We start from the raw sequence: 15,423 nt of genomic DNA, 5'->3' as shown, positions 1-15,423 counted from the left end.
CCTCGCGAGCGCCCTGCTTTTCAGCCAGGAAGGATCGGGGGTTTAAGGAGAGAGAGGGGACCCGTCTAGATGCCCTCGGGGTGCCTGACAATGGCCCCTCTTTTCAGCCATGAAGGAGCGGGGGGGGGTTAAGGAGAGAGGGGGGGTCCCTCTAGATGCCCTCGGGGTGCTTGGCAAGAGCCCCCGCTTGGCTTTCCTTCCTTTGGGGGGCGGGTTGGGCTCCGGGCTTGGAGGCGGGGATGAGGGCCGGGCGAGAGGCCTCCCTGCCTGCCTGCCTGCCTTCCGTCCTTATTCCCATCGGCCGACGGGGAGGCTAAGGCATGGCGGCGGGCTCCGGGGTCCGTTCGGTGCTGGGCACCATGGAATTCGGGCGGCGGGCCGGGCCGGAGGCCAGCGGGGCCATGCTGCGCTCTTTCCTCGCCCGCGGCCACAGCCAGCTGGATACGGCGCACATGTACGCGGGGGGCGAGTCGGAGCGCATCGTGGGCGCCCTCTTGGCAGCCCAGCCCGGCCCGGAGGGGAAAGGTGAGGAAGGGGCTCCAATGGCACAATCTCCTTCTCTGCAAACTCCCCTGGCACTTTAATGCAGAAAAATAAATAAAAATAAATTTAAATTTAAATTGTGTTTAAAACTTGACTGTTAGAAAGATCAGGTAGCAAATATGGCCTAATTGAAAAATGAAGGAATATGTGCTGATCTGAATATGTATAGCAACATATTTTGTTATTAATACTATAATAATATATAATATTACATTAGTATATATATATATATATTATAATATATAATAACATATATGATGTTATTAATAATATACAAAATATTATATTATTAATATAATAATACATTTTGATTTGTATTAATGTTGGATTATGTGAGGTAGCAAAGATTGAACAATTGGAAAATGAAGAAATATGTGCTGATCTGAATATGTATAACAACATATTTTGTTATTTATACTATAATACTATATAATATATATATATAATATATAATAACATATATTATGTTATTAATAATATACAAAATATTACATTATTAATATAATAATACATTAATGTTCGGTTATGTGATGTAGCAAATATTGCATAATTGGAAAATGAAGGAATATGTGCTGATCTGAATATGCATAATAACATGTTTTGTTATTCATACTATAATATATAATATATTATTATATATATTACTATATATATTATAATATATAATAGCATATATTGTTATTAATAATATAATACAAAATATTATATTACTAATATAATAATACATTTTGATTTGTTTTAATGTTGGGTTTTGTAACAAAACGAATGGCGCTCAGACGCCAGTGTCCATGCAGTGATATGGGTAGGTAACAGTAACAACAGTTGGGAGGGACCCTTGGAGGTCATCTATTCCAACCCCCTGGTCACGTGTGTTGTAGCAAATATTGCATAATTGAAAAATGAAGGAATATGTGTTGATCTAAATATATATTATAACATTAGACCATATAAGTTTGACTAATGTAGACATTTTGACTTGTATTAATGTTGGGTTTTGTAACAAAACGAATAGCGCTCAGACGCCACACTGTCCATGCAATGATATTGATAGGTAACAGTAACAGAGTTGGAAGGGTACCTCGGAGGCCATTTAGTCCAACCCCCTGCTCACGCAGGAGACTTATGCTTAGGGATTCGAACCGCCGAACTGCCGACCTTTCTGATCGACAAGCTCAGCGTCTTAATATTGATGTATGTTTAAAAATAAAAAACTTTAACCCTGCCCCCCCAAAAAAACCTTGGTTTTTGGGGTGCAGCTCTTCCCCTGGAGACCCAAAGGGTGTCAACCCCCCCCCCTTGAAGTTAAGACTCCTCTGTTGATTGCCCTGCCCCCCAAAAAACTGTGGGTCTCTGCCTTGTCCTCACTTCGGGGGGAGGGGGGAAATCTGGTTATTCAGCAACCAGCCCGGTTCAATCATTTATTTATTTAATCCGCGGTTGCGGAGAGGGAGGGGGGGGATCCTGGAGGGCAGCCAAACACAAAATCGGCGTTTAAGGAAACTAAAACCTATAGCTTTTGGTGCTTAAAACAAAACAAAATAAAAGTTATTTAGATTTTTTCAGGTAAATACAAACCAAACACTTTCCATGGTGAACCTAGAGCAGAGGTCAGTAACCTGCGGCTCTGGAGCCGCATGTGGCTCTTTCGCCCCTCTGCTGCGGCTCCCTGTCACTCAAAATATGCGTCACCACCGCCAATGTGCGACACCCGCCAGCATGTGATTTATTGAGCTTTTCAACCCCCGGTAGGCCAACCATGGATAAATCCAAGAAAAGAAAAGTTTCAGAAGAAAACAAAACATTTAATTTAACTACATATGCTAGTTTTGTGGCCGCTCAAGAAATCGTCAGGCACGGGAAGGGTTTTGTGGCTCCCGGTGTTTTCTTTTTGGTGGGAAACGGGTCCAAATGGCTCTTTGATGTTTAAGGTTGCAGACCCCCGACCTAGAGAGGCTGCCAGCCGAATTTAGCAAAATGTTTTTGTTTTTTAAAAAATAATTTTTATTCAGCATTTACATCTTTGACGTCTAATTTAACAATTTAGCAAAACTTGAATGCGTGCAAGTCGTTTCAGATGGCCGAGTGGGGGAGCACTCTGCCCATGCCCAGATATAACCATGGCATCCTGTGACAGAGCCCCCAGGGCTTGCTTGGCGTGAATGAGGGGCTTCCTGATCGAGAATTTTACCAGGTTGAGAAACTGAGGCCGTTAACCGTGCTGCGAAGAGAACGACTCTTCCGATACACTGCTCTTAAACCGGGAGGTTCCATCGACCTGCTCAAGAAGGCCGGAAGCTTCCAGATTGTACGAAGAAGAGCCCCGACTGCGTGAAATTCATTCATTTCTGTTTCTCCAGAAACCACCTTCATTTTAATCCGTTTGGGCTCTTCGTGCAATTTGGAAGTTACTGCCTTCCCGAGTAGGTCAGTCGATGGAACCTCCAGGCTTAGGAGAAGTGTATCGGAAGAGTCGTTGGTCTCTCTCTTTTCCTTCTTTTGTTTTTTGAGTTTGCTCTTCCAAATATGTCTCCTCCTCCTTTCTCCCCTCCCCTCCTCAGTTAAAATAGCCACCAAGGCCAATCCGTGGGATGGCAAAACCCTGAAGGCCCAGAGTGTCCGCTCCCAGCTGGACGAGTCCCTTCAGCGTCTGCGGCTCCCGAGCGTGGACCTCTTCTACCTCCACGCCCCGGATCACGAGACCCCCGTGGAAGAGACGCTGCGGGCCTGCAATGAGCTTCACAGAGAGGTACGGAGTTCGGGGGTGGGTGCTGGGAAAACTTCGGGTGGCAGGAGGCAGCCAGGCGGCCAAAGAGGTTGAGAAGTGGGCATCCCCTCCGCCAGGCTAGATGCCCCCTCTCTCTCCCCGATGTACGGAAGCGAACTGGAGGGATCCTCAGAGACCATCTGGTCTGACCCAGAGGGGCCGTGGTTCCTGACAGATGCGGTGCGCGAACTCTGTCTCCGCCAGTGTTGGGGTTACAGCCCCCCCATTCCTCAGCCAGAGGGCTCGGTGCCCTTGATTCCGACGGCAATATAAATAGGAATATTGGAATAAGAATTCTGGAATGAAGCAAAAGGCGAAGAGGTGATAAGGAAAACTTTGGACTGTACGGAGATGGATAAATTGACGAAAGAAAGGAAAGGAAAAGATGAAACGGAATATTACTTAACGTGGGAAAAATGGTATGGTTAGAGGACAGGAATAACAAACAAGAAAAGACGTAACAGAGATGACCTAGAAATCAGGAAACATCAGCAATATATTATTATTATTATTATTATTATTATTATTATTATTATTATTATTATTATTATTATTATTATTATTTTGATTTATATGCCGCCCTCCTCCGGAGACTCAGGGCGGCTTACAAGGCGTTAAGCAATAGCCGTCATACTTTTGTATATTTTATTAAATATATAATATATGTAAAGTAACACAGGGATATAATAGTATGTATAATAAGTAAGGAGTAGTATATATAATATATAAGGAATAAGGGAACCACAAAAATGAATATCTGAATATGTAGAGGGGGAATATAAACTGTGGATGTACACCGATACGGAACTGTTGTAAAATGGAAATTTTTCTTTTGTTTTTGAAGAAAAAATAATATCTTTTTTTTAAAAAAAAATTGGAAGAGAAGAATGGAATGGAATGGAATGGAATAGAACAGAATAGAAAAGAATAGAATAGAAAAGAAAATATGGAATGGAATGGAATGGAATAAAGAATTAGGGTAGGGTAGGGTAGAAAATTGGAATATAGAATAGAGTAGAACAGATTATAATTAGAAAGAATAGAATTAGAATTAGAATTAGAATTAGAATTAGAATTAGAATTAGAAATAGAATAGAATAGAATAGAATAGAATAGAATAGAATAGAATAGAATAGAATAGAATAGAATAGAATAGAATAGAATAACAAGAGTTGGAAGGGACCTTGTAGGTCATCTAGTCCAACCCCACCCCGCCAAAGCAGGAGATCCTACACCATTTTTGACAGATGGCAGTCTAGTCTCTTCTTGAAAGCCTCCAGTGATGAAGCTCCCACAACTTCCGAAGGCAGCTTCTGTCCCATGTGTTGATTGTTCTCCCTGTCAGAAAATTCCTCCTTATTTCCAGGTTGAATCTCTCCTTGGTCAGTTTCCATCCATTATTCCTTGTCCGGCCTTTGTCCGGCCTTTGGATGCTTTGGAAAATAACTAGACCCCCTTCCTCTCTGTGGCAGCCCCTCAAATATAGGAAGTCTGCTATCCTGTCTCCCCTGGTCCTTCTCTTCACTAGACCAGCCATGCCCAGTTCCTGCAACCGTTCATCGTTATGTTTGAGCCTCCGGTCCCCTCATCATCTTGTTTGATGGCCTGTGAGCAGATACTTGAAAATACGACCTAAAATGACAGGATGATTGATTTATCCCTCGACAGGGGAAGTTCAAAGCGCTTGGCTTGTCCAACTACGCCTCTTGGGAGGTGGCGGAAATCTGCACCCTTTGCAAAGCCCACCAATGGCTACTGCCGACGGTGTACCAGGTAAGGGAGGCCGGTTCGCCGGGCCGCTTGCGATCGGCGACTGCGAAAAGCACAGAGCGATTCTTTCTTTGTCCTGGTTTGGGTGAAGTCTGAAGGGTTTATTTATTTATTTTTTTCCCTGTTTGAACCCAGGGCATGTACAATGCGACCACGCGGCAGGTGGAGAAGGAGCTACTCCCCTGTCTCAGGCACTTCGGAATCAGCTTCTACGCTTACAATCCTCTAGCCGGTACGGAGTGGGAAGGAATTTTATATAAAAACCCCAAAGCTTTACCTGTGGAATTGCAAGACGGGTGAAAGGATGATGGGCATTTAAGTGGCTGATCTCAAGACTTTGATGTTTCTTTTTTTTTTTTTTTAATTAAATTAAATTTAATTTAATACAAACAATCCATCTTTGTGTCGTCTGGGCGCAAATAATTTGTGCATAATTAGAATTGACAACTTGTTCATTATTTAATCTACTCTTAGTAAGAATTCCAATGCTTCAAATAGCTAATACTCTAACAATCCTCTTCTTAATTTATTAAACTCTATTAATTTTATTTATTTATTTATTTGTTTTAATTTGTATACCGCCGTTCTCCAGCAGGACTCAGGGCGGTGAACAGCCAGAATAAAACAGAACATACAAAATTTAAAAACAGTTTAAAATAATTAAATATCTTGGCCACAATTTAAAACAACCCAATTAAAATCAATTCAATTTAACCAAAACAGTGGGATCAAGCCAGCCCGGCTAGGTGAAATAAATAAGTTTTCAGGGCCCGACAAAATTATACTAATTATTATACTAATACATATACTAATAATTATACTAATACATTTCTAGATTTCACTCATCTACTTTTATTTCTAACTTTTATATTTGTTCTCTAACCATCGATAAAATAACTCCCATATTATATAGCATGCCATTCGTTCTTGCTCTTTGATTGCCAGTGTTAACCTATTCATTTCTGCGCATTCTAATATTTTCCTAATCACGTTCTCCTCTGTTGGGGATCTCTTCGCTTTTCCAGTTTTGTGCAAATACAATTCTAGCTGCAGTTATTCACCTGAATAATCAAATATACATTTTCTTTACTATAAGTTTCTGGTAAAATCCCCAACAGGAATAGTTCAGGTTTCAAATCAATATATTGTTGTATCATCTTCTCCAACCATGTCTGTATTTTTGAAGACTTTGATGTTTTTTGAACAGGAGGGCTCCTGACGGGGAAATACAAATACGAAGACAAAGACTTAACCCAACCACCAACTGGCAGGTTTTTTGGGAATGACTGGGCCAGAGTCTATCGGGACCGGTGAGTCTCCACGTAGCAGAAGGGACTAGAACCGTGATGGCGAACCGATGGCATGGGTACCACAGATGGCACACAGAGCCGTATCAGTGGGCACGCGAGCATTGCTGTAGCTCAGCTCCAGCGGGCATGTGTGCGCCGGCCAGCTGATTTTTGGGCCTTTCGGTCCCACTGGAAGTTGGGAAATGGGCTGTTTCCGGCCTCTGGAGCTAGTAATAGTAATAATAGTAATAATAATAGCTAGTAAAAAATTGCTTTAAAAAAAGTAAAAAAAAATTTCCAATGATTGCACGGCACAGCTGATCGTCTGAACTTATTTTAAACTTTTTTAAAAGCATTTTTTAAACTACCGGTTCGGGCAATAGCTAGTAAAAAAATGCTTTAAAAAAGGTAAAAAAAAAGAGGTTCTGACAGTCAGGTGTGACAATCAGCTTTGCTTCACAATCGTCAGGAACTTTTTTTTTTACTTTTTTAAGCATTTTTTTACTACCGGTTCGGGCGAATTGTTAGTAAAAAATGCTTTAAAAAGTAAAAAAAAAAAAAAAAGTTGGCCACGCCCACTGTCACATGACACCCCCCAAGTCACGCCCACAGAACTGGTAGGGGAAAAAAATTGCATTTTACTACTGGTTGGGGTATTAGTGTGTGTGTGTGTCGTTTTTTTTAAAATACCCCAGGTATTGGAAGCAGCACCATTTTGAAGGAGTGTCCTTGATCCAAAGTGCCCTCCGTGAAGCGTATGGTGCAGATCCTCCCACTTTGACCTCCGCTGCCCTGCGCTGGGTCTATCATCATTCAGAACTGCAGGTAAGGCCAAACTCCTGGAAATAATATTAAGAAATGAGCCTTTGCTCTTGATCTAGGACAGGGGTCTGCAACCTTAAACACTCAAAAGAGCCATTTGGACCTGTTTCCCACAGAAAAGAAAACACCGGGAGCCACAAAACCCTTCCCGTGCCTGACTATTTCTTGAGCGGCCACAAAACTAGCCTATGTAGTTGAATTAAACCTTCTGTTTTCTTCTGAAACTTTTCTTTTCTTGGATTTATCCATGGTTGGCCTATCGGGGGGGGGGTCGAAAAGCTCAATCACATGATGGCGGGTGTCGCACATTGGCGGTTGTGACGCATATTTTGAGCGACGGAGCCGCAGCAGAGGGGTGGAAGAGCCACATACGGGCTCCAGAGCCACAGGTTGATGACTCCTGGTCCGTGGAGATCCTCAGCCATCCAGGTCATGGTTGTCCGAAAACTGGATTTTTCAAGAGGCAACTGGATTTTCTGGTTTTTCCTTTGAAACACGCTGCCAACAGCCAAGGACCAAAACAAGGCACCACTGAGTGGGAGACGAGGAGGAGACGGCTGGAGAAGATGAGCTGAGCCTCACCGTCCTTCTTGCGCTCTGCCCCGGGTGAAGGATGGGCGATGAGGCCATGAATTTAGCCAGCCAGAGTGGTGAGGTTGGCATTGCACAACTGATTTTTGCCAATTTCAACCAGAACAACGTGATTCAAAAAAACAAAACAAAACACCTAGAAAGCTAGTTTGCCTCTTGAAAAAGCATCTTCGGGACATCTCTGAGAAAGGCGGTGCTAGATGAATCACAATTTGGAATTAAGATTGCCGGGAGAAATATCAACAACCTCGGATATGCCGATGAGACCACTCTAATGGCAGAAAGCGAAGACGAACTAAAGAGCCTCTTGATGCGGGTGAAGGAGGAGAGTGCAAAAGTTGGCTTGAAACTCAACGTTAAGAAAACTTAAGATCATGGCATCCGGCCTTCTCAATTCCTGGCAAATAGATGGGGAAGAAATGGAGGTAGTGGCAAATTTTATTTTCCTGGGCTCCAAGATCGCCGCAGGTGGGGACTGCAGCGAAGAAATTAAAAAGACGCTTGCTCCTGGGGAGGAAAGCTATGGCAGATCTAGAGAGCATACTAAAAAGCAGAGACATCACCCTGCCAACAAAAGAGCGTACAGTCAAGGCTACGGTTTTCCCAGTTGCAATGGATGGCTGTGAAAGTCGGACCATAAGGAAGGCTGAGCGCCAAAGAATGGAGGCCTTTGAACTCTGGTGCTGGAGAAGACTCCTGCGAGTCCCTTGGACTACAAGGCCATCCAACCGGTCACTCCTAGAGGAGATCAACCCTGATTGCTCTTTAGAAGGCCAGATCCTGAAGAGGAAACTCAAATCCTTTGGCCACCTAATGAGAAGGAAGGACTTCCTGGAGAAGAGCCGAATGCTGGGAACGATGGAGGGCAAAAAGAAGAAAGGGACGGCAGAGAAGGAGGTGGCTGGATGGAGTCACTGAAGCAGTCGGCGTGAGCTTAAATGGACTCTGGAGGATGGTAGAGGACAGGAAGGCCTGGAGGAACGTTGTCCAATGAGTAGGACACGACTTCACAACTAACAAAAACTAGTGAGGTTTTTAAGAGCAAGTTTTTGGCCTTTCCTCCGCTAAATCTGTCTTTAGTGGAGGAAAATTTCAGATCTCCTTAACTTTTTTCTGTGGGGCGATGAAAAACCGATGCCTTCTATTTTCAATCCAAATCCTTCTCCTGGCATGACTTTTATTCCTCTTCGATCTGGCTGCTCATGCAGTTTATTCCTCTCTTCCCTTCCTCAGGAGAAATACGGAGACGCTGTGATTATTGGCATGTCCAACATGGACCAGTTGCAGGAAAATCTCCGTTCCAGCGAGGAGGGGCCTCTCGTCCCAAGCGTGGTGGAGGCCTTCGAGAAAGCCTGGCATCTCACGGCCCACGACTGCCCCAACTACTTCCGCTGAAGGCGTGGCCAAGGGGCAGAGTGGGGTCTCCATTCTTGGGTAAAGCGGAATTAAAACGGCGCCTGCTGCAGGCACGAATCCGAATGTTGAATTATTGGGTTCCACAAACTACTTTAACCGGTTATAAAGACAACAGAATGTGCTGTATGTTCTTTTTATAGATTTTATAGCCATTCATATAGGTAAAGGTTTCCCTCGCGCCTATGTGCTAGTCGTTCCCGACTCTAGGGGGCGGTGCTCCTCTCCGTTTCAAAGCCGAAGAGCCAGCGTGGTCCGCAGACATCTCCGTGGTCATGTGGCCGGCATGACTCAACGCCAAAGGCGCACGGAACGCTGTTACCTTCCCACCAAAGGTGGTCCCTATTTTTCTACTTCCATTTTTTTTTTACGTGCTTTTGAACTGCTAGGTTGGCAGAAGCTGGGACAAGTCACGGGAGCTCACCCCGTTACGTAGGGATTCGAACCGCCAACCTTTCGATCGACAAAAAAAAGCAGATATACTGCGAACTCCGGAACGTAAGATTTTAAAATTTTAAAAGAATTAAAATTTTATTTTACTAAGCTTTCATCAGCCATCTGCTGACGAATTTAGAATAGTTTGTAATATATATATATATATAGATACATTCACACTCTTAGAAGTCATATTATGACAGTATCCTTATTAGTTCAGTCCTCCATTAAGAAGAGAACATGAGTTATGAAGCTCTTAAAAAACCCAAGGTCTATTTGTATTTCTTCTGCCCTAGTTTTCTTCATTACTTGCATCTTCCTCCTCCTCTTCCTGCTCCATCTCTCCTGAAGGGTCCTCCTCGGTGGGGGTCTCCAGCTGTTCAAATTCTCCCGTCTCGGCATCCCACATGCTCCTGATCATCACATTAAACTCGGCCATGGAGTATCCAAAGAGTTTCTGAAAGTAAAAGCATGACGGTCTCAAATCACGGCACTCGGAACGGGAAAATCGTTTCGTGCGCGTTGATAGTCTTAAAAAGTACAGAATAAAATTGGGAAGGCCTCTATAGCAGCAGCTCCTTGGCTGCCCAGAAAACTAAACTTCAAAGCTTCAGGATCAAAGAACTAGGGCCCTGATGGTGAACAGGTGGCATGCAGCGCCCTCTCTGTGGGCACGCGAGCTGTCGCCCCAGTTCAGCTCCATCGTGCATGCGCGCATGCCTCCCACCAGCCAGTTGGTTTCGGGTCTGAGCCGCACATGCATTGCATTTTGGGGGTTTGGGCGCGTGCATTAACAGAGGGATATAATCAAGATCAAGGGAGGTACTAACACCACCCTATAAAGCCTTAGTAAGACCACACCTAGAATCCTGCATCCAGTTTTGGTCACCACACTATAAAAAAGATGTTGAGACTCTAGAAAAAGTGCAGAGAAGAGCAACCAAGAGGATTAGGGGACTGGAGGCTAAAACATACAATGAACAGTTGCAGGAACTGGGCATGGCTGGTCTAGTGAAGAGAAGGACCAGGGGAGACATCATAGCAGTCTTCCAATATTTGAGGGGCTGCCACAGGGAGGAGGAAGGGGGTCAAGCTATTCTCCAAAGCACCCAAAGGTCAAACAAGGAATAATGGATGGAAGAGAGATTTAACTAGAAATAAGGAGGAATTTTCTGACAGAACAATCAACCCATGGAAGAGAAGTTGCCTTCGGAAGTTGTGGGAGCTTCATTCCTTGAGACTTTCAAGAAGGGACCGGACTGCCATCTGCCAGAAATGGTGTAGGGTCTCCTGCTCGGGTGGGGAGGGGGTTGGACTAGATGACCTCCAAGGTCCCTTCCTACTCTCTTAATATAGGGGAAATCTAATGGAAAAAATGCAGCTATGGATAGTCTGCAGCCGGTCACTCACCAAGATGCGAGCTTGGTCTGGGGTCAGGATGTCCCCCTCTTTGCAAACCTCGTAATCGGAGAGAAGCGTCACTACACCTAAGAAAAGCGGGGGGGGAGGAAAAACCAGGAGAAAAATGAAGGCAGGTTGCCGGAGAACGAAACTCTGCCAATGTTCATTTCAAGATTACGTCGTTCCCAACCTTTTTTCAGGGCTGTGGGCAATCCGAGCTGCCTCAGCTGAGGTTCCATGGAATGGGAAAACTGCTCCAGGGGTCCCATATCTAAATTGACTGCGAAGGTGGCCTTGTTTCCAGCCCGGGCAAAATCGGTTTCTCTAAACTGGGAAAACCACCTGCAAAAGAAAAAAAAAAAAAGAGAGGGGTGGAACTGAAAATTCACAGGGACTAGCAACTCTGTTCTTGCATCCTCCTGTAGTAACACCTGGACAGCGAGAGGTGAAGAGATAAAGGTGGAAGGAAGAATTACCAATTTTTTTTTTTCAAGAAACACTATAGGGACGGTGAGTGCAGATGGCTAAAAACAGGAATACAGAGCAACTGATTCTACAACTAACCAGCAATTACTGCAAAGTGATAATCATCTCTCTTCTAGGTTGTATTTTGTTTCCGAGAGCAGAAACGGCGTAGAATTCAGATACCGCGCAGCGGTGGGTTTCACATTATGTTACTATCAGATTGCCATACGTGCCCCCGGTCCGCGCACATGCTTGCCTTCCACGCCTGGCCTCAAAAATGTGCCTAAATAGGACGGCATACAGCCAGGGCAGGTGGGCAGGCCCATCTGCGATTTTTGCTGCCGCTTCGGGCAAACCGGTCTGAACCAGCCGAATACGACCTCTGGATAATGGGGCACAGTTCTTCTCAAAAAGCTTCCACTAAAAGCTTCCAAAATCCCACCCACCCCAAAAATCCAGTTTTCCTTTTTGGGGGAAAAAAAAAACTTACTTTATAACTTCATCTTTGGTGCGATTCGTGAAAAGGAGGCCGACTTCCCCTCGCAGGTGCTTGCTGACCTAAAAGGACGAAAGACCAGGTGATTAAGTGACTTTTCTCCAGGGTGAGGATGGGGGGGGCTTCAGGATACTGAGACCCCACCCCCAGGTCTAAGGAGAAGGGCCTGCTTCATACAGCAGCCACAGGCGAGTGAAGTGAGACAGTGTTTTTTTTTCGAAATCTGGTGCTTTTACCTCGTGCAAATTGTCTTTGTATTCATCCGAAGGGCTGTGACCCAGAGCCACAATCATCACTTTGTTTTTCCCAAAAAATATCCTGGAATAAGAAGGAAAAAAAAAAATCCTAGTGAAATGTCAAAAGCTCCGGTATTATCATCTTCAGTTGCTGCTTTTCCTATTTAAATAAACGGAAGCTCGTCATGTAAAGATCTGAATGGCTGTAAGGAATTTGGGCCGCTACGGTATATTCCATTAAATTCTCCGAAACTTATAAGTTTCAGAAAATTTAATGGAATATACAGTCGCGGCCCAAATTGTGGGAATTTTGGGGGGGAAAATGTATTTTTGAGGTTTGATGGCTAATAACACCACTTTTTTTTTTTTTTGGAGTTTCAAGATAATCCTATTCCACTGCTGGAATGGCCTGGGAATAGCCCAGACCTTCACCCAATGGAAAATCTAGGGAGCCGACTAAAAAAACTGGTTAGTCAGAAGTAATCCAGCAATAAAACCCAGTTAATAGAAGCCATCATTCAATCTTGGTTTCACATTAGAACAGCTGCAGAACTCAAAGACTTGGTTCACTCCTTGGGAAGACGTTGTAAGGATGTCATTCGTGCTAAAGGATACCCAACAAAGCATTAAATGACATGGGGATCATTATCTCGTTTTTTCTACGTGTTTCACTTTTTTTCTTTCTACTGTAACTGCTATTCTAACAGCAAATCCTTCATAAAAGTGATCGCATTACATTCTTGATTCAATTCTCTTTCCATTGATATGGTACTACTCCAAAAACAAGTTGTGTTATTAGCGTGTTTCCCTGAAAATAAGACCCTGTCTTATATTTTTTTGAACCCCAAAATAAGCTCTTGGCCTTATTTTTCGGGAGGTCTTATAATTTTGGGGCTCCTGGAGCAAGACGGGATTCCTCTTGCCGTCTTACCTGATTTCCAGCTCTGCATTTAAATATTTTTGGGGAGGGCTTATTTTCGGGGGGGAGGCTCAAAAGCCCGATTGGGCTTATTATCAGGGGATGTCTTATTTTTGGGAAAACAGAGTAGCTAGTTTTAGAAAATACATTTTTTCCAAAAGGTTTATACAATTTTGGCCACTACCGTAGGGAGGAAGGGTGTGGTTACCCCAGAGGTTTCTTCATTTTTAGAAGCCGAAATGGCAAGGCACACACTCACCTGCTGTGTTTCCAAGCACTACGAATATCCTTCAGTTTGTTGTTTCTCATGTTGGCAATGGAGAAGATGAAGAGACGCTTGTAGGTGTCCACGCATTTTCGTAGCTAAGGACAAAAAGGATTTGGCGGTTGGTTTCATTTTTGATTTTCCATACCCCAAATTTTCTATTTTGAGGATGTTTCACGGGCCCAAACTTCAGGATTTTCCCACAGAAGAAGAGAAAACTTAGCTGACGGTGCCATAGCTAATTACAAATACATTCATTTAATTCTTTCTTGTATTGTTGAGATTAACAAAATCCTGCAAAACAACCCCTTTAACGAAACGATTGCTCAACAGCTGGTTTACCGCCTTGCTTACCTCTTCGATCAGGTTTTGCTTCACTTCCAAACCTTTCTTGGTGGTTTTGGTTAAGGAGACTGCAAGGAAGAAAGACACGGGTTCAGTGTTCCATTAGGGAATGTTCGGAAAACGCGATTGCGGTTTCATTTGGAAATTGGACTGGAGTGCAAGGACAATGGGACAGGCAGGGGAGAGAGGGAAGGAAGGAAGGAAGGAAAGAAAAAGGAAGGAAGGAAGGAGAGATGGGATGAATGGGAGCGAGGGAAGGAGATGGATGGATGGAAAGGAAGGAGAGATGGGTTGAATGGATGGATGGATAGGAAGGAAGGAGATGGATGGATGGGAAAGAAGGAAGGAGAGATGGATGGATGGAAGGAAGGAAAGATAGGAAGGAAGGAGAGATGGGTTGAATGGATGGATAGATAGGAAAGAAGGAAGGAGATGGATGGATGGAAAGGAAGGAAAGATAGGAAGGAAGGAGAGATGGGTTGGATGGATGGATAGGAAGGAAAGAGAAATGAATGGATAGGAAGGAAAGATAGGAAGGAAAGATAGGAAGGAAGGAGTGATTGGATGGATGGATGGATAGGAAGGAAGGAAGGAAGGAGAGATGGATGGATGGAAAGGAAGGAAAGATAAGGAAGGAGAGATGGGTTGGATGGATGGATGGATAGGAAGGAAAGGGATGGATGGATAGGAAGGAAAGATAGGAAGGAAGGAGTGATGGGTTGGATGGATGGATGGATAGGAAGGAAGGAAAGAAAGAAGGAAGGAGAGATGGATGGATGGAAAGGAAGGAAAGATAGGAAGGAAGGAAGGAGAGATGGATGGATGGGAAAAAAGGAAGGAGAGATGGGATGGGGGGGATAGAAAGACCCCTGACCCCTGGGGGGTTGGTCCCCTGTCCCCACTCACTCCTTTCTTGGCGCAGTTAGTTATTTTGTGCAGCCTAGCCTACCTGGCAGGGTTGTTGTGCAAATAAATAGGGTTGTGCAAAAGCAAAGGGAATTCCCCCTGCACCCACCCACCCCCCTCTTTATGGGGGAGGGGGAGAAAGAGAGAGAGACCCCTGACCCAGATGGGAAATCCCCCCCCCCATTATTCCTCCTTCCCCCCCCCCAACTCACCCCTCTTGTCCCGCTTGGACTTGGGCATCGCGGCCAACCACGTGCAGCTTCCCTGGGCAGTGGCGGTGGGCGGAGCTTCGCGTGGCTGACGGGGAGGCTGAAGGTGTCCACGGCAGCGCCTGATTTCCCAAGGGTGGAAAAATAAAAATAAAATGAGCCTCACGGGAAAATAGGGCTGCCTTGTTAGCCTCTTTATAAGATATTTTTTTAAAAAAAATCGGTCCGTTTTAATTTTATTAATTTTCCGTTTTTTTCCCCTCCCCAATCGGGCAATAATCGCCGCTGCCTCTCGGGTCCTTCGCCGCTAAGGTGGCGGGGGCCTTTCTCGCGCGGTGCCTGATGGGAGGGCCACTGTAGATCTATAGCAAGGGTCTTCCAACTTGGCCAGTTTAAGACTTGTGGACTTCAACTCCCAGAATTCCTGAGCTAACATGACTGGAGGAGGAATTCTGGGAGTTGGTCCATAAATCTTAAAGCTATCGAGTTTGAAGACCCCTGGTCTATAGCTTTTTTTTTCCTAATTTGATTTTTTCCCTTGGTTTTTTTTTTAT

The 15,423-nt window shown here is 44.4% G+C and overlaps 2 protein-coding genes across 3 annotated transcripts; one reads left to right on the top strand and one right to left on the bottom strand.

Moving 5' to 3' along the window:
- The first annotated feature begins 278 nt into the window (after window positions 1–278).
- Window positions 279–9,252, top strand: AKR7A2 (aldo-keto reductase family 7 member A2). Of its 2 annotated transcripts, none has more exons than XM_070956012.1 (7): window positions 279–525; window positions 3,102–3,289; window positions 4,976–5,080; window positions 5,213–5,309; window positions 6,285–6,387; window positions 7,062–7,191; window positions 7,305–7,398. In XM_070956012.1, exons 1-7 carry the CDS (start codon window positions 321–323, stop codon window positions 7,344–7,346), a joined length of 870 nt encoding a protein of 289 aa, XP_070812113.1. In that variant the 5' UTR covers window positions 279–320; the 3' UTR covers window positions 7,347–7,398. The 2 variants fall into 2 exon arrangements, with proteins under 2 accessions (XP_070812113.1, XP_070812112.1); XM_070956011.1 differs by lacking the exon at window positions 7,305–7,398 and adding an exon at window positions 9,013–9,252 and having other exon boundaries at window positions 281–525.
- A 556-nt stretch (window positions 9,253–9,808) lies between these two features.
- On the bottom strand, window positions 9,809–14,945 carry MRTO4 (MRT4 homolog, ribosome maturation factor). The gene is made up of 8 exons (XM_070956085.1): window positions 14,873–14,945; window positions 13,764–13,822; window positions 13,404–13,507; window positions 12,226–12,307; window positions 11,984–12,051; window positions 11,219–11,370; window positions 11,038–11,114; window positions 9,809–10,084 (listed from the first exon to the last, which is right to left on the bottom strand). The coding sequence occupies exons 1-8, from the start codon at window positions 14,898–14,900 to the stop codon at window positions 9,920–9,922; spliced, it is 735 nt and encodes a 244-aa protein (XP_070812186.1). The 5' UTR covers window positions 14,901–14,945; the 3' UTR covers window positions 9,809–9,919.
- Window positions 14,946–15,423: the final 478 nt, after the last annotated feature.

Source organism: Pituophis catenifer, unplaced genomic scaffold, assembly GCF_029215685.1.
Source record: "Pituophis catenifer annectens isolate HBS135680 unplaced genomic scaffold, rPitCat1.0.hap2 SCAF_18, whole genome shotgun sequence".
In the NCBI taxonomy this organism is placed as follows: Eukaryota; Metazoa; Chordata; class Lepidosauria; order Squamata; family Colubridae; genus Pituophis; species Pituophis catenifer.
This window is presented reverse-complemented; position numbering and strand designations above follow the sequence as displayed.